The sequence below is a fragment of the Kogia breviceps genome, chromosome 11 (assembly GCF_026419965.1).
Source record: "Kogia breviceps isolate mKogBre1 chromosome 11, mKogBre1 haplotype 1, whole genome shotgun sequence".
NCBI classification, from domain to species: Eukaryota; Metazoa; Chordata; class Mammalia; order Artiodactyla; family Physeteridae; genus Kogia; species Kogia breviceps.
The window spans coordinates 45,889,184-45,912,019 of NC_081320.1; the positions used below are offsets into that span (position 1 = coordinate 45,889,184).

General features: G+C 36.2%; 1 protein-coding gene across 1 annotated transcript in view; it reads left to right on the plus strand.

Annotated features, from left to right (window-relative positions):
- PPP3R1 (protein phosphatase 3 regulatory subunit B, alpha) overlaps positions 1 to 22,836 on the plus strand; it is a 60,402-nt gene that overhangs the window by 35,022 nt on the left and 2,544 nt on the right. The window contains exons 3-5 of the mRNA XM_059079967.2: positions 15,445 to 15,621; positions 16,681 to 16,740; positions 18,268 to 18,452. Of these exons, the coding sequence (XP_058935950.1) occupies positions 15,445 to 15,621; positions 16,681 to 16,740; positions 18,268 to 18,452 (422 nt within the window). The remainder of the gene's footprint in view (positions 1 to 15,444; positions 15,622 to 16,680; positions 16,741 to 18,267; positions 18,453 to 22,836) is intronic.

The following is a 22,836-nucleotide window of genomic DNA, read 5'->3' on the forward strand; positions in this document are numbered from 1 at the left end:
TTCTATTTTGTAATTTCTACAATTTTTTAAACTTTTTTTTTATGGTGATGCTCTATGATGCTCTATGGCCATAGTCTGGCCATCTGTACTACTATTTGCATTTTATTTTACTGTTTCCTCCCAGGCTTTCCTTTATGAATTTCTTATATAATTTTGATCATATGTAGGTATGTATTTCTGTTTTAAACATGAAGATAAAATGTATCCAGTGTATTGTTAGAATTGACCAAAACCAAATCTAATTATGACTCTCTAGACCAGAGGTTGGTAAACTACTGCCTACTGACAGTTTTTTAAATAAAGTTTTATTGGAACACAGCCATGCCCATTTGCTCACATTGTCTATGGCTGTTTTTCTTTGACCTCTGAAATGTGGTCAAGATAGAGTACATACAGACTAGCGCTCCGAGTGTTATCTAGATCTATAATTCTTGTCTGTGCCATAATTGACATGTCAGTTGTATAGTTTCTTTAGAATTGAAAGAGTTCTGCTCAGAATTGTGCCTTGCCAGTTACTGTTCAGCTTGAGCCTGTGGTGTTTTCCTCCCGTTGCTAGTGGGCAAGAAGGAGGTGTAGAATCCTGTAATTGGCTAGGATTCAGGCTGCAAATAGAGTTGGGGTAGGCTGGTTGGAGTACAGCTCTGAAAAGTATGAGGTACTAGGAGGTTAGTTTTTGTTTCTTGGTCAGGACACAGAGGTCCTAAGGGGGCAAGATGTCCCAGGTTCTTATCTTCTGCACTCCTTTAAAATCTGGGACTAAGGGTCATTTACCTGATTGTAAAGAAAAATGTACCAGGGCAAAAGGCAAGATGGATGTTCCCCTCAGTACATCCAGGATGGTGAAAGCCAAGTTTTGTTAAATATTAAGTATTTGAAGTAGATTTCATACACTGTTAAAAGCTATCTCTTTCAGTTTTATCTTCAGAACTTAGCAAGTCTTCTTTCTTAGGACTTCATCTGTGCTTTGATGAAACTTGAGCCTTGTCACTAAAGATCTGTACTTGTCAGTGATTGTTCAACTAGATATGAATCTGTCTGAATTCTTCTGTCATCCAGTAAAAATGTAGTTTTCCTCTATTTTCTAATTGGTTCACTAGAATATATTTTATACATGATTTGGATGAATTTGAACTTATTCACATTAAAACAACCACTTTTTTCCCCACCCACACATTGTAGTAAGTCTTTTTTTGCTCATTTGCAAAACTTTATTAATGGGAGAGCTTAGTGTTATTTGTAAACAGCTGTTACCGTGTATTAAATGTTAAAACCAATCCTTGAGGCACTTTACTTAGTACACTTACCCTGTTCAAGTTGTGCCTTCTCTTCCCTTCCAGACCTAGCTCAGGTCTGTGTTCTCTGTGAGGCCTTCAGTAGTCCTCTCACCTCTTTAGTAGTTACTGTCTCTTTTGTTCTTTTAGTATTTAAATTATGCTATTTTTTAAAAAGGTAGTAAGATTCTACATTGTATGCTGTAAAGTACTGTTTTTAACCCTGTGACACACAGATAAGTACCCACAGAATGCTTATAGTCTAGCTACTGGGAAAAAGAGAGAAGAAATGCATTAATTTTTACAGTGGAAACAATAAAAGCAAAGGTTCCAAGGAGGGAAAATTACTTTTGGTTAAGAAAATTAAGAAAAGCTTCATGGAAGGGGTGATGTTTGAAACTGTTTTTTGAAATCTACATAAGATTTGAATGCTGATTGATTCTTTACCTGTCTGCTCATTTGTCCCTTTCAGTTTCCTTAAATTCCATCCAGATCTTCAATATTTTATCTAAAGCCCCTGCATAATTCTTTGCAGTACCCTACTTTTTTTTTTTTTTTTTTGTGGTACGCGGGCCTCTCACTGTTGTGGCCTCTCCCGTTGTGGAGCACAGGCTCCGGAAGCGCAGGCTCAGCGGCCATGGCTCACAGGCCCAGCCGCTCCGCGGCATGTGGGATCTTCCCGGACTGGGGCACGAACCCGAGTCCCCTGCATCGGCAGGCGGATTCTCAATCACTGCGCCACCAGGGAAGCCCTGCAGTACCCTACTTTTAATCAGTGATTTTCATCTCCTAATGCTTAAGAAAACCGAGAACATTTTTAAGTGTTAACCTCATTACCTCCTCACCCCATCACCCCCTGCCTGCCACACACAGAAATTTTCCCATTTCTGTACTCATGCTTAATAACTCCTTCCTTTCAATATCAGAGTTTAGGTTATACCTCTCTTATTCAAGGTCAGCCTTGGCACTTGTGGTTTTGATCTCATCATGCCCTCTCATATCTAAGAACTTATGTTTTTAGTTTCTCTTTGTTTTTACCTGTGTCTCAGCTTCTTCATTTTTCTTCAGTTTACAGACATAATCACCTCTGCCTAGATCCTGATCCTGCACGTACCTCCCAGTTCTTCTCCTTTCTTTCTCATATTTGAGCTTTGTGTGGGCATATACAGTTATCTCCATTTCCTGATTTCTGCCTGCTTAAATCTGGCTTTCATATCCTACTACTTTGCTGAAACTGTTATTATTAAGGTCACCTTCCTTGTATTTATTTATTTTGTTTTATTTATTTATTTATTTATTGGCCACACCGTGTGGCTTGTGGGATCTTAGTTCCCCAACCAGGGATCGAACCTGGGCCCTTGTCAGTGAGAACACAGAGTCCTCACCACCTGGACCGCCAGGGAATTCCCATAGTCACCTTCATTTTATTGACACATTGCCTAATTGCTAAATCTGATGGAGTGAAAAAACCTGTAAAATCATTTGTGCTATTTGGGAAAATTTGAGCACTGATTATTTAATATCAAGGAATTAATTATTAATAATTAATGTTTTAGTTGTAATAGTATTGTGGTTTAAAAGAATACCTTAGAGATAGATGATAAATACTGAACAGTTAAAAGGACATGGTACGTCTGGGATTCACTCTAAAATAATTGAAGTGGGTGTATAAATAAGATTTCTAATGTGTCAGTGGTTGAAACTGGGTGGTAGATATGTGGGATTCATTATATGAGTCTCTCAACCTTTGTATGTGTTTGAAAGTTTCCTTTATAAAGTTTTTTTTTTTTTAATGAGTGGAAAAAGGAGGCGGGAAATAACTAAGAGTAATGTCAAGGAGAAGTAATTATTTAATGATAGTTAAGTATGGCATGCAGCACAGCAAGCCTTAATAATAAGAGGCGGTTGAGCTCATTTTCACCCGTAAAGGAATTGAGGTATTGACAGTGGAAGTGGAAGTGCGATGCCTGGCATAGAGCAGATACTGAGTAAGTATCTGTTGACTGAATAAGCTAGTAAGAGCTCAGAGCTGGACTGTAGAGACAGCTAGTTGGATAATTTTAAAGGATGTATCGTTAGAAAAACCCAGTAGTTACCAATCACCCCATTTGTTTTCATAAATAATAACAAGTACGTACATGGCATTAACACATGCCAGGCACTGTTCTAAGCATTTCACATACATTTATTTACCTTCTTAATCCTCACAGTAGCCTCATGAAAGAGGTATTGTTACTTTCTCCATTGTATAAATAAGAAAACAGGCACCAATAACTGGCCTAAGATCACACAGCAGCAACAGGTAGAGTAACAAAACCATGATTTAATCTCAAGCAGTCATGCTCTAGAGTTATATTTTTAATCACAATACTGTACAGCCTCTCTTATAGTAACTCTTAACAAGATTAATGTTATGTTTGTCTACATGAACGATTTTAGGCAAAACTGGACTTGCCTAAGACATAGTTAGGTATTCTCTGATTTTTTTTTTTTTTTTTTTTGTCTCTTAATTGAGTGTTTGCTTTTTGTTGAGTTAAATTATTCTAGGCCATTGTGACTTTGTTTCTGTCTGTTGGCTAACCTGTCTGGAGTAGGAAATGTATACTCTGTTGGGGTGATTTGCTCAGGGTTGAGACTGTGGTTGTAACTTGGCATGATAATTTGGAAAAGTGGCTGAGTGCAAGATACTAGGTTAGATAGTTCAGCAGAGGGCTAGATTGGAGCATGGGAGGATGTGTGAGTGGAAAGTCAGATTCAACTAATATTTTTGTACTGTTGATAAAACCAGTATAATTCTGAATAATTTTGATAAAATTGGTGAACAGAGGGACTACTTTGTAGATTGAATGTAGATGAAAGAGTAAAACAGTCTTTTATCTGAAGAGCTTTCTCAATTTTCTTGCGTTAGAAGGTGACCCAAGAGGAGCTTGGCAGCCTCTGAAGGAACGTTTCCCTTTGCATAATGAACTATCTGTAGAAACCTTGAAGACACCTTTAGCCATTAGGACACTGCTCTCATTTTGAGTAAACAGTCTCATATTCAATCAGTTTTGTTTCTGGTTTAAATACTTACAAGTGACTTGAAAACAGAGAGATTTCGACTTCAATTTAGGCTGTTAATCTCTGCTCACAATTAGTTGTCTCAGCGAGGTTTACATGTTCATATTCTTTACTTAGACTAGGGTTTTTCTTTGTTTTGAAAACAGAAAACTTTTTCACAGAAAAGGTGAATCTAAAGTTAATTTTATTTCCTCCTTCATTTCTGCATTCTTTTATGTTTTCTTTCTTATATGTACTAGCTTAACTCACTTTAATTTTTTTTGTTGTTGCTGAAATGATTTTAATTTGTAGGTGAAACACTCTTTAAATGATACTCAGAATACATTACAATTTAGTTTTAAGATAGATTTGAGTTTAAAACAGGTCTTACTCACAGTGATTCCAGTAAATCAGGTGCTCCAGAACACAATTTGGAGATGTAACAATTATGTGATGACTTCTTAATTGTCCAAGGGGATAAAGATCTTCTTCGAATATGGAAAAAAATTAAATCATTCTATAGTACTAACCTCTAAGAGTTATTCTCTTTTATAGACTACAATATTATTGTCAGTTTCATATACTTGTACTTTATGAAGAACTCCCACAGGAAGAAATTTCTGAAGGTCTTCCCAGATATAAACAGCTACATTTTCTGTCGTCTTAACGACATCTGCAAAATACGGCACATCCAGATCCAGATTCTTATGATCAAGGGGCTTCATAATTGCCTCCTGTGGAGCCGATGGGTCGCACTAAAGGAGAGCAGGCGGGACGCTCGTGCCCACCGTTGAGGGCCCGAACCCGCTTCGCTCATGGTTTTGCAGGCCCACGTCCCGCCAGCGCCTCCGCCCTCCAGTTCACGTTAATTTTTCAGTGATGTGTGTTCTAAAGAGTAATTTCTGGTTTACTCCCAAATCTTTATTTATCATCTCAGAAATCTTTGAAGGAAACTTTTAATATCCATAAAAATTTTATGTCACTAACTTCGAAATTGACTTGTACACTTGTTACTTTAGATTTAAATCTTCATCAATGTATCAAATAATTCATGCTTCTTAATCTACCAGCCATGATTTATCATTTACTTAGTAATTAGTGATCCTGAACTCTAATTTATTTCACCTAGTCCACTGAGAATTACTTATATTCTGTTTTCTTTCAGTACAGCTTTATTGCTGAGTAATGAAGTATAGTGCACAAACTTGAACGCCTAGGCTGGAAGTTGCTACCTTGTTTTGCCATCACAGTACCTTTTTAAAAAACAATGCCTGGATTGTTTACTATATTCTAAATATTTCAGGTTTTTAGATGAGTAGTAGTCTTAAGAAAAGTGAAGTGCTAGCTCTGTTTTCTTTATCCATACTGTCAAATTTTGGCTTCATGGTAGCACTGAACAAATTTGTAGTTTCAGCAGTGAAGTCCATGGCATGTAGTAATTTCATAGTCTGCCACAAAATTGAGTAATTTTGTAGCTGGTATGTAGAAGACAGTTACTTCAGCTGGTTTAAGAAAGCCTAGCTAGCCATTTAGCAAAAGTATAAATTCTTGGATCTCTCTCAGAATGTTAGAGCAAAAGAGATGGAAAAATATGCAAGAAAAGAGGAACTTGGAGAACAAATACAGAGTGTAATAGCATCTGTCTAAAAGACATCTCAAAAGTTATATTACATGAAATAAAATAAAAAATAATCAGTGAAATAGTAGGAGAAAATTTTCGTCACCTAAATATTCGTATCTTCTGATTGAAAGAGCATTCTGATACTCGGGAAGTTTAGATGAAAAAAGATCTCCATTTGGTGTCAACCTCTTTTGTAGTTTTAAAAGTCCAAGAGCAAAAAGAAAACCCTAAAAGCTGCTAGACAGGGAAAAGGTTGGCTTCAAAAAGAATAAGAGTCTACTGGCATTGGATTTCTTAGCAGCAGCAATAGATATTAGAGAGCAATAGGGCAGTTAATTCAAAGTTCATTCTGAGTTCCTAAATCTAGAATTTGATAGCAACCAAATGATTACTCAGATGAGAGGCCAAATTAAAGACATTTCCAGAAATGTAAGGACTTGGGAAATTTACCTTTCATACGTTCTTGAATATGTACCCAGAAAAGTGAAGGAGAAGTTAGAGAAAAAAGATGAAACAAGATCCAAGAAACTAAATCTCTTAAGACACCAGTGAAGATCCCGGGATAACAACTATGCCAGGGACCTGGAAAGCAGGTGGTTCAAAGTAGAGCCGGAAGCCAGAATTGTCTGTGGAGAATGTCATCAAGAAGAAAGTAAAAGTCATTATATAAATCGTATGCTGGAATTTCTTAATGTTAAGGTAAAAGGCAAGGCAGTAAGAAAAAAACGCAGAGACTGGGGATGCAGTATTACATTCTTGGCGACAAACCAGATTGAGCTCTGGAGCAGCCATAAATAAATCTTTTGACTAAATGGTGCTGAAAGTAAAAGAAGACTCTTGAATATGCATGCTTTTGTGAAAATACCATATTTTGGGGGGAGTTGGTGGTGGGGACTGATACAAAGCTAAAGAAAAGTGCAACTAATATGTTTAGCTGCAGCGTATCATAGGAAAAGATAAAAGAAAAGCTTGGAGAATGTGATATAATGGGCTAGGGTTGGATTTGACATACAAAAACAGTGGAACTCTTTGAGAGCCACATCTTTTGATTAAGATATGTTACTGACCTACACAGTATACTTAGGTTAAAAGAAAAAAAGAGTTTGACTTTCAAGCCAGGGTTATTAATAACTTAGTGAGAAAAACTTGAAGATGTGCTTTTATGATCTTATAAATATATGCTTATTGCATATTCTCCTTTGAACCACAAAGTAAATAAACCAAAAGGAGAAGAACAACAGCAATACAAACACCTTCAGCAGGAAAACCAGTAGTATACCAGTAAGAGAACATCTTAAAAATATGTTGTTTGATTTTTATCTACCTGAAGTGGAAATATTCTTATTATTCCGTTTTCTCCATACTTGGCCCAAGAGTGCAGGTTGAGGAACAACAGTGTTTAGTATCTCTTAGCCTAACCGTCTATGTTAACTCTTCTGATGTAACTAACAAGGAAAGAAATTACATCGGAAAGTATTTCAAGAAATCCCGTCACCCAGCTTTTGCCATCAAGCTTTACAGACTGAGCAACTTACTTAACTCTCTGGGTCTTTATCCTCATCTGGAGTTTTTCATCTCCAAGGTTTCTTCCAACTTTTTACATTACATGGCTTTTCTATTGCAGATTTTCTTCTGAAACTCGGTGAGCTTTGAAGACAATTCTAAGAATGTATTTTTAGGATTAAGTGTGTAGCTTCTTTTGTGACATCTTTAGACAATATTCATTTGCCTTTGTGAGTTTTGAGGTGGTGAATCATTTTTGACTGTATCTTTTACATAAGGTAGGAGGAAGTTAGTGGTACATAGCATTCACATTTTGAAGGAGCATTCTAGAAGAAAGAAAAAAAACACAGTTAACAATGTTAGTAACGAAACAACTGAAATCACTTACAGATCCTACAGATGTTAAAAGAATAACTAGGGGATTTTATAAAGTTTTATTCCAATAAATTCTACACGTTGGATGAAACAAGACAAATTCCTTGAAAAAACGAATACAGGCAGACCTCTTTTCATTGTACTTCACTTTATCGTGCTTCACAGATACTGTTTTTTGTTTTTTTGGCTTTTTTTAAACAAACTGGAGGTTTGTGGCAACCCTGTATAAAGCAAGTGTATTGATACCTTTGTTCCAGACGTACTCACTTTGCGTCTGTTTGTCACATTTTGGTAATTCTCGCGATATTTCAAGCTTTTTCACTGTTGTTATCATATTTGTTATGGTGATCTGTGATCAGTGATCTTTGATGTTTCTGTTACGACTTGCTGAAGGCTCAGATGATGGTTAGCATTTTTAACATAATTTATTAATTAAATTTAGCATAATTTAATTTACCTTTAAATTAAGGTATGTACATTTTTTTAGACAATGCTGTTGCATACATAATAGACTACAGTATAGCATAAACATAACTTTTATGCGCATTGGGAAACCAAAAAATTCATGTGACTTGCTGAACCAAGCCTGCGATATCTTCAAGGTATGCCTGTTCCTTAAACTGACACAAAAGGAAATAGAAAATCTTAATAGCATTATATCTATTAATGAAATTGAATTCTTTCCCACAAAGAAAACTCCAGGGCCCAGATGGCTTTACTGGTAAATTCTAGCAAACATTTAATGGAAAAAAATAAAGAATCCTTCAGAAATAGAAGCTAGCGTTATACCGATAGCAATACCAAAGACATTATAGAAAACTCTAGACCAGCATTCACCTTGAACATATGTAAAATATAAAAAATATGTAAAAATCCTTAAATATTTGTAAGTCAAATCCAGCAATATGTAAAAAGGACAATAAAGCATGGTCAAGTGGAGTTTATCCCAGGAGTATGATTTTATCTAGAAATACCAATTAATGTAATTCACTATATTGACGTAATAAAAGAGAAAAAACATCTTCTCAGTAGTTGTAGCAAAGCATTTGTTTGACCGAGTTCAGTAGCCATTCATGATAAATAGTTTCGGCAAATTAGGAATAGAAGGGAACTATATCAACCTGATAAAGGGCACCTACCAAAAACCTATAGCTAACATCATACTTATTTAGTGATGAAAGACTGAATGCTTTCTATGGGGAAAAAAGTAGTTTTTCACTCTGACCAATTGCAGTTAAAACTGTACTAGAAGTTCTAGACAGTACATTAAGTCCAGTGGAAGAAATGTAATACATTCAGATTGGAAAGGAAGGAGTAAAGTTGTCTTTATTCTCAGATGACATGGTTGTGTATGTAGTAAATCCTGTTCCTAGAAATAAGAAGTGAACTTATTAGCAAGATTGTAGGATACAAGGGCAATCAATATACAAAAAGCAGTGGAATCTCTCTATAACAGCAGTGAACAATTGAAAAAAAAAAATGAAATTGACAAAAATACCATTTATAATAGAATAAAAACATTGAGATATTCAAGTGTAAATTTAACCAAATATATGTAAGATCTATATACCGAACTATGAAACATCACTGAGAGAAACTTAAAAAGACCTAAATAAATGGAGGGAGGTACCATAATCATAGATTGGAAGACTTTGATACTGTTAAGGTATCAGTTCTACTCAGATTGATCTGTAGATTCAAGACAATCCCAATCATTTTCAGCAGGGTTTTAATAAAAATTACCAAATAATTGTTAATTCTATATGGGAAAACCCAGGTCTTAGAAGAGCTGGCACAGTTTTGAAAAAGAACAACAAAGTGTGAGGACTGTTCCCTAATTTAAAGACTAAAACATAAAACTGTGGTATTGGCATAAGATAAATAAATCAGTGGAACAGAGTAGAAAGTATAAACCCATGTGTGTGTATTCAATTGTTTTTTTAAAAAAATAACTCTAATCTTTTATTCAGGTATACTTAAAAAATTTTCTTTTAAATTAATTAATTATTTATTTTTGGCTGCATTGGGTCTTCGTTGTTGTGAGCTGGGGCTACTCTTCGTTGCAGTGCACAGGCTTCTCATTGCGGTGGCTTCTCTTGTTGTGGAGCACGGGCTCTAGGCGCCCGGGCTTCAGTAGCTGTGGCACACGGGCTCTAGAGCGCAGGCTCAGTAGCTATGGTGCACGGACTTAGTTGCTCCACAGCATGTGGGATCTTCCCGGACCAGGGCTTGAACCCGTGTCCCCTGCACTGGCAGGCGGATTCTTAACTGCTGTACCACCAGGGCAGTCCATTGACTGATTTAAAAAAATTTTTTTAATTGGATATTTGACATGTAACATTGTGTAAATTTAAGGTGTGCAACATGTTACTTTACACAGTTAATTGATTTTTGACAAAAACATCAAAGATACCATTGAAAGGGGAGCCTTCTGAACAAAATATCTGGAATAAATGTTTACCCTTACTTATGTACAAAAAACATGGGTCATAAATTTAAACATAAAAGCCACAACTATGGAACTTCTAGAAGAAAACATCAGAGAAAATCTTCACGACCAGCATAGGCAAGGATTTTTAGTTTATTTGTAAAACATGAATCATAAAAGAAAAAAATGGGTTTCATCAAAATTGAAGGTTTTTGCTCCTTAAAGGCAGCTTATAAGCTGGGAGTAGATACTTGACGTGCCTACCCCTGACAAAGGACTTGCACCAATCAGTATAAAGAGAGAATCACACAAGTTTTTAAAGACAGCCCACCTTTTAAAAGGGTAAAATATTTGAAGTCACTTAAATGAAGATATATCAGCTGCCAATAATCACATGAAAAAGATGCTCGAGATAATTAATCCTCAGAGGAATGTAGGTTAAAACTATAATTGCATACTGCTGCCACCCAGCAGAGTGGCTAAAGTTAGAAAGACTCACAGTTTCACGAGTTGGCAAGGAGGTGTATAGCTCCTGGAATTCTCAGGTATTGCCAGTGGGAGTGTAAAATGGTACACCACTTTGGAAAACTTTTTAACAGTTTCTGAAAGTCAAATGTATGCTTACCCTATGACCCAGCAATTCCAGGAAAACATTTGTTTACAAAAAGACTTAAGTATAATATGCTTAGAATCTTTATTCCTAATAGTCCCAAACAGGAAACAATAGGAATGTTTGTTAACAGATGAATGCATAAACTGATTGTAGTATATCCATACAATGGACTATATATATACTACTGTGCCATAAAAAGGAAGAACCTATTGACATATGAAACAACTTGGATTAATATCAAAAACTTAATGAGAAGAGGAAGATGGACACAAGAGTACGTATCTATGATCCCATTTATGTGAAATTCTAGACAGAATTTAGTTACAGAAAGCAGAACAGTGGTTGCCTAGGGTTGTGGTGGGGAGGGGGTGCAGTGTGTTTGTGATTGACTGGAAAGGACCTGAGGAAACATTTTGGGATGATAGAAACGTGCTTCTTTTGTCTTGATTGCAGTGCTGCTTACATAGTTGTGTACGTTTGTCAAAACCTGTAGAACTATATATTTAATCATGAGTTTTTGGAATATCAGTTATTTCCCAAAGTTGGTTTAAAATTTCTTTTTAGCGTTTTGATAATTCTTTTGTTGGTACTGATGTGTAGCTCTTGTATATTTGATCATTAATAATTTTTTAAGTGTGTAATAATTTTAATCTAGAAACACCAAAAGCATGTGTTGCCTCTTGCATTAGAAAATTGATATATACCTCTGGAATCTAGACCTTTTAAAGTGGATGAAAAGTTTTCATTTGTAAGGAAAAGACACAGCACAAATGTCCATTTTTCATAATATGGCTTTTTGATTCTCTTTCAGTATTAATAGGGAGCTTTCTTTGCTTTGTTCTGTTAAAGTATTCTGTGCAGAATATAAATATTAGACTGCTAGTCTAATCACAAGATTGTTATAAAATTAGGCAGTTTTTTGGAGCTGCTTATGAAGGTTTTATCTGCGCCCCCTGGTGGTTTTGATTTCTTATTTGGGATAACATTGGAAATACAGTCATTACTTTTGTAGAAGATGAATTTTACAGAAGACTTTAAAATTATCTTTATGTTGAAAAACTACCCAGTAGGTTCTATTGACAACACTATAAGGCTTTATTCTTGTGGTAGTCTTTACAAGGTTATTTGATACATGTTTCTCAGGGCTTCTGGTGGCACAATGGTTAAGAATCCGCCCGCCAATGCCGGGGACACGGGTTCGAGCCCTGGTCCGGGAAGATCCCACATGCCGTGCAGCAGCTAAGCCCATGCACCACAACTACTGAGCTTGTGCTCTAGAGCCTGTGAGCCACAAATGGTGGAGCCCGCACAACTAGAGCCTGTGCTCTGCAACAGGAGAAGCCACCGCAATGGGAAGCCTGTGCACCACAACAAGAGTAGCCCCCACTCGCCGCAACTAGAGAAAGCCCTACATGTGCAGCAACGAAGACCCAATGCAGCCAGAAATAAAAATAAATTAAAAAAAAAAACCCACATGTTTCTCCATAGGTAATTTTATCATATCTGAGGGCTCTTTCCACAGTACCTCTAAGATCCCTTATTAGGGATCTATAGTTTTCATTCTATAGTATAGTTCTAAATATCCTGCCATACAAACGAGATTGGGGCATATCTTCTTAGAAATACATAGTCAGGATGAGAATGGAACATTTTATGGTGCCAGAAAATAAGGAAATGCTCAAATTGGGGATTGTTGAAAAGTCACACAGGAGCCAGCTTGAAGTAGTACCTAAAGAAGAAAGGTGGAATAATTTGGTTAACAGGTAATGACATTGGATTTTAACCCATAGGATAAAATAAGTACCCATGAATCCATGCTGATACAAATAATTGAATAAAGAAACAAATAGGGAAAGGGGACATGTTTGTTTTGTTTTGTTTTTTGACAGGAACAGTCCAGTTAATAATGAGGGAAAAAGAAAATCATTATTAGATAATACCACAGTAATAAAATTTTGCAAACAAGACCTACCTAGATGATGCTCAAATTAGATCAGAGTTTGAGGAGAAAGTAGGATATCTGAATAGTCTCAGAGTATTCCCCCCCAATATTTTTTAATACAGAGGGAAAGACAGTAGATTTATAGTGGAGAAATCTGGCAGAAACCACCTTGGCCAAGTGATCAAAATTAGCATCACTAGTGAAAAGACATGTTGACATCACGAACCCCTTGATAATGACGCACTGAGAAGGACATGTCATTTCTATGGTATTCTTGCCCCAAAGCATTCTAATCATGAAAAAATATCAGCAACTCACTCTGAGGGATATTTTACAAAATACTGGATCAGAAGTTTCAAAGTCATGAAACACAAGGAAAAAATTAAGAGTTGTTACAAATAGGAGGAGGCTTAAGGAAAAATTAACAAAAATGTTGCAAAAATAATAAGTTCCCAAATATCACTCGCCCAAGCTTCCTCTGATGTTAACATCTCACAGACTTAAAGTGCAATTATCATTATCAAAATTAAGAAATTAACATTCTTAACAATACTGTTAAACTGTATATTTTAGTGAAAAAAGAAATTGTGACACTGGAAAGTTTTTCTTTTCCAGAATTCTATTCAGGATCCCACAATGCATTTAGTTGTTTCTTTGAAGATACTATTATCACTAGGAGGATTTGATAAGACTGGCTTTATTTTGTTTTAAATTGTTAATGGACTAATAGGTAATAAATTATTTATAAAGTGGCTATTAAAAGAATTTCCTGAAGGAGTAGTCTTGTTGCTACTTATTACTAACTTACAAATTTGGGGAATTGGGCTAAAATTTGAGGAAAGTTTATTTTTCTACGATTCTGCTTATTTCTTTTCCTTTTCATTCTGAGAAACCTCAAAATCACCTAACAGTGGAGTAGCAGCTTGGTGTGTGTGTACAGTAATAACAGTGCTTGAAGAGCCAGAGGCCTGCATCTCTTTGCTACTGTTGGGAATCTCTTAGATTCCTTTTTTCTAAATGATAAAAAATATATGTATAATAAGAGGTGGTTAATGTTTCTTCATCTGAGAAGATGATGAATGAATAAGCAACCTTTCTATCTCTATTAATATTATATGCTCTCTAGCGTTAATATGTCCAGTTGGAAATATTTATTTAAATTTACTGTAGCAACATGAGCTCTCTAAAAGCAACTCCTTAATTATTTTATTTGGTAATATTAATAAGATTCTTGAAGTCACTTGTTAAAATAGGAAACCATCTAGATTTCACATTTATTCCTGAGTATATTCAAGGGTGCAGTGATCTGGGTATGGTCTCAACAATTTAATTTGCTGTTTTCCATGTAAACATTCCATAGTAATACCTATAGTATTATAATATTTACCTATATTATATAAACTCAGACTAAAATATCTAAGTTTTTGTTTGTTTGTTTTGTGGTACGTGGGCCTCTCACTGTTGTGGCCTCTCCCATTGCGGAGCACAGGCTGCGGATGCGCAGGCTCAGCGGCCATGGCTCACGGGCCCAGCCGCTCCGCGGCACGTGGGATCTTCCCGGACCGGGGCACGAACCCGTGTCCCCTGCATCGGCAGGCGGATTCTCAACTACTGTGCCACCAGGGAAGCCCCTAAGTTTTTAATATCTTAAATTTTAGAGAAATACATATATGTATGACTATAAGATTAACTATTACAATACTTTGTATAATATAATGTAAGTTGAATATGTAGGCACTTCCAACTACTAAAAAAGATAGTCCTCCCAAAGGTATCCTTACAAAAAGTGGAAAAATAACATGAGTTTCAGCTTGGCAAAACATGAAAAACAGTATCTCTGAGTCACAAGATGAGTCAAAAGGGTGAGGTTTGTTTGTTTTTCCTTGTTCATCTGTTTTAAGGGAGTATGATCCCAAGTAGCAGAAAAAAATCTTTGATGAAAGTTGGTGCCAGAAGTTGGAATTCTTTATATTTAGCTTGTGCGAAGTGCAGAGCTGAAGGATGTATTTAATGGTGCTGCCAAGCTGGGTTTGATCTGTTTTAAAGATCTGTGCCTGATTTTTAGGATATTGGTAATAACTGTAAATGGAAAGTAACCTTTAAAAATTTAACCTTTATAAAATTTTTTCTTAAAAATTTAATTAAACAATTAAAATCTAAAAATGCTGGGTTCTTTGCTCATACTTGCAAAGAATATCTTTAGAAGAATATTCAAGAAGCTGGCAACGTTGGAGGGAGGCTTTGAATATTGAACTGTGTTCAAACCATGTTCAAATTTTGAACCATGAACTGCTAGAAATAAACTAAATTAAAATTTTACAAGATAAGTGAAAATTAGAGTGCCTGGTACATAGAGATTGATTTAGTCTGCCTGGTAAGAACCACCTGACTTCCATGATCAGCTTAGCATTGTTAATCCTGGAATATCTTACTCAACATACAGTTGGTTGTATGTTATGGCAGGTGCAGACAAACAAAAGGGTAACAAAAAAAAATTTTATGATATATTTTCTTTGTTATAATAAATTAGTCAATTGTATATGCAACTCTTTAAATTGGAAATTAAACTCTTGGATAAGTGGTGAATTTTTTTCCTATAATTATCACAAAATCGTTTGGTAAATCTTGCTGCCTCTTTTTGTTTGCTTTTAGTTGATGCTGATGAAATCAAAAGGCTAGGAAAGAGATTTAAGAAGCTTGATTTGGACAATTCTGGTTCTTTGAGTGTGGAAGAGTTCATGTCTCTGCCTGAGTTACAACAGAATCCCTTAGTACAGCGAGTAATAGATATATTTGACACAGATGGGAATGGAGAAGTAGACTTTAAAGGTAAGGAAGTAGTTTTTTTTAAAACTACGAGTTAGATAATCTATGAATAGTCTTACAGCTCTGTGTACAAAAATGTCTGAAAAATTTAGTTTTTCTTGAATGTGCATTACTGGTTTTCTTATAAAGATAGCTTATATTAAAACCTCAAAATCTGTGATATATGAACCTTAATGGACTAATAAGATCTTTTACTTTTGGGGTCATAAATGATCAAATTGCCCTTTAAGGTAATCTGAAAAATGAGATTTAGTATTTCTTTTGTTGTTAGAAAATTAGTCTCACTTTAGGGAAACTTATAATATTAGAAGCTACATTTTAAAAACCTTTTATAAAAGAATGAGAAAATACTAAGTCAGCAATAAAAAGTAAGCTGCAGTAATAAGGATATGAGTATTACCATAGAAAGGATTAATTTAGTTAATCTTAAGATTTTACAAAGACAGTAGTGCTTTTGTTAATATTAACCATTTGATTCTACACTTTAAAGTAAATAAACATTTCATTTCACCAGGGAATCAACAGATTTTGTTATTTTAGTTTGAGGAATTGGATTATAAGTGAAGGGCTTTAAAACTGGTTATGATTTAGTGTTTAGCAGGCAGTGAAGAAAAATGACCATTTGTTAATGAAACTTCCAACAGTTTATTTAAATGATTCTGAATTTTGGAACCAGAAATCCAAAATTTTTTTTTTCTGCCAAACAATGTAAATTTTTTTAAAGCCTCCTTTTGTCATATTCTAAAAAAAAAGAGTTAAATAGCTTAAAGAATATGTTTTTGAGTGTTATGCTCTGTAGTTTAAGTAAATATTTGTTTAAATTGATTTGACTTTAGAGAACTCCAAGTTCAGATTAAAAAATATATATATAGAACCTCGTTAGTTTCAAATTTGGCTTTTTCAGTTTTAAACACAGCTAGTAATATTTTCTTTTGCAGCAAGAAAATATCTTTTTGTGAGCATGTAGGGGTTTTTGTGTGTGTGTGTGTGTATGTGGGTATGTGTTTTTCTTTGTAAAAAATGGAAACTTCTGATTTGTAAACATTTTTTATTCTTATTCAGAGTTCATTGAGGGAGTCTCTCAGTTCAGTGTCAAAGGAGATAAGGAACAGAAGTTGAGGTGTAAGTATTTCTCTTCACTGAGTTCATTCTCCCTCTTAGACCACTACCCCATACTGTATTATAACTTTTTCAAATATTCTAAAAGATGTCTTTTATTCTAGTTCCTTAGTAAACATAACAAAAATTTTACATTCTGGAGAAAATCCTTTCTGGACATTTGCAGTTTGCATTTTTTAATGATGTGTCATTGTTGCTTTTAGTTGGATAGAAGGAAAATAGAATTTCCTTCTACAGCCATATGAATTACATGTCTTAGATAAGAGATTTTTTTAAATTGAAGTATAGTTGATGTACAGTGTTTTATAAGTTACAAGTGTACAATATAGTGATTCACAGTTTTAAAGATTATATTCCATTTATAGTTATTATAAAATGTTGTCATGAAAGTGAGAAGAAATGCTCTAATATGATTAGGTTAACTTCATTTACACTTGTTGTATTCAGAATTATTTAGCCAGAAGTCCACTATTTTGGTTTACGTAGGCTGCCTCTATCATAGGGAACATCTGATATCTTTTTAAAACGTTCAGCTCTTAACTAGAGAGATGTTGTATTTAATAACAGTTCTCTGAGGTGCAGGCTATATGCAAACATCCTTTGCAAACGAACTCTTTTTGATATAAATGAAAATAATAGTAATAGCAGTTGCTGTCTTTGATTGTATATTATCTCATTCAGTACTGTAAAGAACCTGGGAGGTTAGAACTGTTATTAGCCCCAATTTTATATGTGCAGAAAATGAAGCTTAGGAAGGGTAAATAACTTACCACTAGGCTACACTAATTGGCCAAAGCAGTCTTGACTCCATAGCCCATATACTCTTTTTTTTTTTTTAAAGATATTTTTCGATGTAGACCTTTTTTTTTCCTTTTAAATTTTTGGCTGCATTGGGTCTTCGTTGCTGTGCGTGGGCTTTCTCTAGTTGTGGCGAGTGGGGGCTACTCTTTGTTGCAGTGCATGGGCTTCTCGTTGTGGTGGCTTCTCTTGTTGCGGAGCACAGGCTCTAGCATGTGGGCTTCAGTAGTTGTGACGCGCAGACTCAGTAGTTGTGGCTTGCGGGCTGTAGAGCGTAGGCTCAGTAGTTGTGGTGCACGGGCTTAGCTGCTCCGCGGCATGTGGGATCTTCCAGGATCAGGGCTCGAACCCGTGTCTCCTGCACTGGCAGGTGGATTCAGGGAAGCCCATTGTGGACCATTTTTAAAGTCTTTATTGAATTTGTTACAATGTTGCTTCTGTTTTATGTTTTGGTTTTCTGGCCATGAGGCATGTGGGATCTTAGCTCCCTGACCAGGGATCAAACCCCTCCCCTGCATTGGAAGGCAAAGTCTTAACCACTGGACCACCAGGGAAGTCCCATAGCCCATATACTCTTAACCATTTTCACCTAAAGACATCTCTGTGTAGGAAGGAGCTGTCCTCATAGTAGAATTCTAATTGTTTGGCAGCTTATTGTTCTCTCTCTCATTGAAAGTATTCGTTTGTGATTGCCTTTGATTTTGCCATTGATTTTCCTTACTCTCTTTTTAGTTGCTTTCCGTATCTATGACATGGATAAAGATGGCTATATTTCCAATGGGGAACTCTTCCAGGTGCTGAAGATGATGGTGGGGAACAATCTGAAAGATACACAGTTACAGCAAATCGTGGACAAAACCATAATAAATGCAGATAAGGATGGAGATGGAAGAATATCCTTTGAAGAATTCTGTGCTGTAAGTACATTCATTAGTTACATTTCTTGAAAACATTTTTAATACCATTTAATAGAGAATTCCTTTATTTTGCCCTAGACGTTTCTATTTTTGATTTTGCCTAATTGCCCCACATTCAAAGTTTTGAAATGTTCTTTGTTGTAATTGTTACTAATTTTATTCTCAGTAATTAATATTCTCAGTGATTGATAAAATGCCACAAGAATGGTACTAGTAACTTTTACTTATTATTGGTAGCCTCCCAAATGAACAACTAGGTTGTTTGAAAATACTTTTGTGGGAAATACGAGTTCATGAGTTTCAGCTAGGAATCCAGAGGCTTGGTTTCACAGGGACAACAGAAATGGAGTCCCTGTCCATCTAAAACTCAGCAGCTAGGCATTGTAAAAAGGTGATTTTATTTTCCTAAGCTACTGATGGGTAGTTCTTGTAATCTGGGGCAAGGGCTCCACAGAGGCAGAGACTACAGTTGTGGGAAGGCCTAGACAACTAGCTCTAGGTGGAAACTGGGGCAACGGCTTAGCTTCCAGTTTACTGCTTCTCTTCTTTACTCCTGCCCCTAAAGTAAAGATACTAACTTTTTGATGTGCTAAAAGCAGTTTTAACTGTAAGCTAGGGATACTGAGCAATGCAAAGGAAAGGCAAAGATAGCAAAGAAAAAGTTTTGAAGAATTTCAGGATGACTGGGAAATCTTTCTATAAAAGATTTTCCTCCTCTTCTTCTTTTCATTTTTTACTTAGATGACACTAGGGAAACCAAATTACTTTGTGTGTTATATAAGGACTTAAGTATCTACTTCGGCATTTAAGTAGAAGTTCACATGATCCTTTAAGAATCTTTCTGCATCTCAAAGGAATACTATCTTTGCATTTTGTTTCAAAAAGTAGGGTGGTGCTCTAGTTTAAAGAACACTCCAGGTCTTTTTGGAAGAGAGTTAAATAGGCTTGAGCCTTGAGATTTGGAACCCGTGCCAGGTGGTACTGCTCTGTGTCCTGTCCCTCCATTGTGCCTCCTCCCTCACTGTCTTCTTATAAATTAATTAATTAATTAATTTTTGGCTGCGTTGGGTCTTTGTTGCTGCGTGCGGGCTTTCTCTAGTTGCGACGAGCGGGGTCTACTCTTCGTTGTAGTGCACAGGCTTCTAATTGCAGTGACTTCTCTTGTTGGGGAGCACGGGCTCTAGGCGCATGGGCTCAGTAGTTGTGGCTCATGGGCTCTAGAGCGCAGGCTCAGTAGTTGTGATGCACAGGCTTAATTGCTGCTCCGTGGCATGTGGGATCTTTCCGGACCAGGGCTTGAACTTGTGTCCCCTGCATTGGCAGGTGGATTCTTAACCACTGAGCCACCAGGGAAGTCCCAAGGAAGTTATCTTAAATAAGATCACATACTACATACCTACTTTAACATTTTCAGAATACTTTACCATGCATAAATATTATAAATGCTTAGTGACAGGATTAAAGTTGGTGGATTGAACACATCTATTTGCTTTTGCTTCCTCTCAAAACTCCACTGAAATTAAATGGGTTAAAAAGAAAAGATTATAAACCCACAGGGACCAAGTGAATAGCAGGGAGGATAGTAACTAGATTTGGCAACTTATAAAGTTGAATGGTTAATTGGTTTAGCAGACAGGAGTAAAAATTCTAAGCTAGAAACTTGGAAAGCTGAGAAGCAACTTGGTTTATAAGGGGTGGAATCCCTGAAAGGCTCAGAAAGTGGTGATATAATGTAACTGAAAGTGGGTGTGAAGGTGAGGCTAACAGAATTGCTTAAAAGTTTAAGAAGCAATTAGAGCAACTTTCCTGGTGGTCCAGTGGTTAAGACTCCACCCTTCCACTGCAGGGAGCATGGGTTTGATCCCTGGTTGGGGAACGCTGCACGGTGTGGCCAAAAAATAAAAGAACAAAACAAACAAACAAATAAATAAAAAGAAGCAATTAGAACACAAGATTTCCTTCTGACTCTGTTCAGCTTCTCCGGCACTTTAGTGGGAGGTTGGAGAAAGTGAAATAGGGGTGTGAGGTGTGTGTGTGTCTGTGTGTGGGTGTGTTGGGGAATTAAGTGAAGATAAGCATATTTGCATTTTGACACCTCCAGCCTTCTTCCCTAACCTGATTCCCTGGCAGCTAGACTTGTATCCTCCAGGAAAGAGGTGGGACAGCCCTCCTTGGGAAATCTGATCTCCAGAAATGGTCTTACCTGATCACTGAAAGCGCAGCCCACAGTCAACAGCCCCATTTTGTATGTGGAGGCTCTAGTGCCCTTTCCACAGGAGCAGAGAGCCACGGATCACCAGACATTCAAGGAAAGCCTCTTATATGGATTAGAGAGATGAGATCAAACCTGAAAAAGAAGCTTGGAGAAGCAGGCTATGCAAGGCCAGTAACAACTTTCAAAGTAGAACAAAAATCTGTCATGGTTATCCTTAGGGATATAATGTATTGGATTTTTGAAACAAAAATTGGAGAATATATAAAAGAGCTCTCAGACATTTAAACTCTGAAATACATTCTAGGAGGTCTAACACCCAGATGCTAGGGTTCCAGAAAGAAAATGCAGGGAAGGAAATGTCAAAAATGAATCAAGAAAATATGTCAGAATCAAAAGTAATGAGCTGCTTTGACCAAAAGGACTTACTAAGTACCCAGCATAGTATATAAAAATAATGTGGGCCTAGGCACATTGTCATGAAATTTTAAAACAAACAGATGGTTCTACAAACTTCCAAAGAGCTAAAGTAGAGGGGTAGGGCAAGGGTGTCATACAAAGATTCAAGAATCATAATGGTGGCAAATTTCTCAGCAGAGTTGGCAACTAGAAGGCAATTGGAAGCATTGCCTTCACAATTTTGAGGGACAGTTATTTCCAAGTGAGAACTCTCAATAAACTCAAACTAGATGGTAGAAATAAAGACATTTTCAAGTATGCAAGGCCTCCCTTTTTGGGAAACTACTAGAGGATGTGCTCCCACTGTAAAAAGATTATAAATCAAAAAAAGAAGACAGTGTGGGATCCAGGAAGCAGAAGGTCCAACACGAGAGAAGGAAATCTCTAGGATGCTGGTGAAGGAGGACCCATAGATGACAGGCCTGGATTGGAGCAGGTTGGAAAGCTCTGGGAGTGACTTCAAGACAGTAAAATTGATAGAATTACATAATATATTTAAGTACGTTTAGAACAAAGTTTAGGGTTGAATTAAGGATAAATACATAGAACACCTGGCAAAGAAAAAGATCAGTTATTAACTGTAGCAAAACAAATGTGCAGGAAAGAAAAAGTAAGTATAGTACACAATTCTATTCTGCTGTAAGAAGTATTCTATATAGTCATAAATAAAATGCTGAATTTCTGTCTAATCAAAAAAAAGACACAATTATTTGAAGCGTGGGAGAGGTGGAAAGTATATGTGGTAGGAGACAGAAGGGAGAGGTGCATGTGAAAGTATCATCTTCATCTTCTGTGGTGGGAAGTCAGTGGATGATGCCTAAAACTTTGAATCCGAGAAAAAGCAATAAAGGGGTGTTATTTGGAGACCTATAGGTAAATACTGAGAATCAGCTGAAAATTCTAAATGATTGCCTCTAAGTAAAAAGAAATTTGAGGGCAGGATAGCAAACTGCTGTTTTCATAACAGAAATTGTAGAACTAGCTGGCTGTTTAAGCTTTCTTTTTTAAAAAAAAATTTTTTTAGGTTTAAAAGTAATACAGATGCAGCTATGCACAACAACATGGGTGAATCTCACAAACATAACGTTGAGTGAAACAAGCCAGACACAAAAGATTTCATTTATAAAATGTATAAAAGCAGACCAGAGTAAGCTATGGTGTTAAATCATGATAGTGACCACCTCTGGTGGGCGGTGGCCTGGGAGGAGGGAGGTGGCCAGTGCGGGAAGGGGGCCACAGAAGAGCCCCGGTGATGCCCTCCCTGGCTGCTGTTTACTTGGGTTTTCACTCTGAAAATTCATCAGGCTGTGAACATTTATGGTTTACTTTCTTTATGTAGTTTATACTTAATAAAACTTATCCCCCAAATAATAATAATACAGGTAATTGCACTTCACATGGCCATGCCCTTATTCACTGAGGTGTCTGTAACAACTTTACAAGTATTCAACTGCATGGGAAAGTAATGTGCAGAAAATTTTATTCATTTGTTACTTTTTTATATATTCTAGAATAGACTGACAGTGAAGCCTGCATTTGGTTTCTGACAGTTTTTATGGTAACATCTGGTTATCGTTTAATATTAAACTACTAAAGGCCATGTCGAAACAACAGACGAAAGAGTGAGCCAAATCCTGCATGTGGCCTGTTTTGTATATTTTTGAGCTAAAAAAGATTTTTCATTTTAAAGTGGTGTTTAAAAAAAACAAAAAA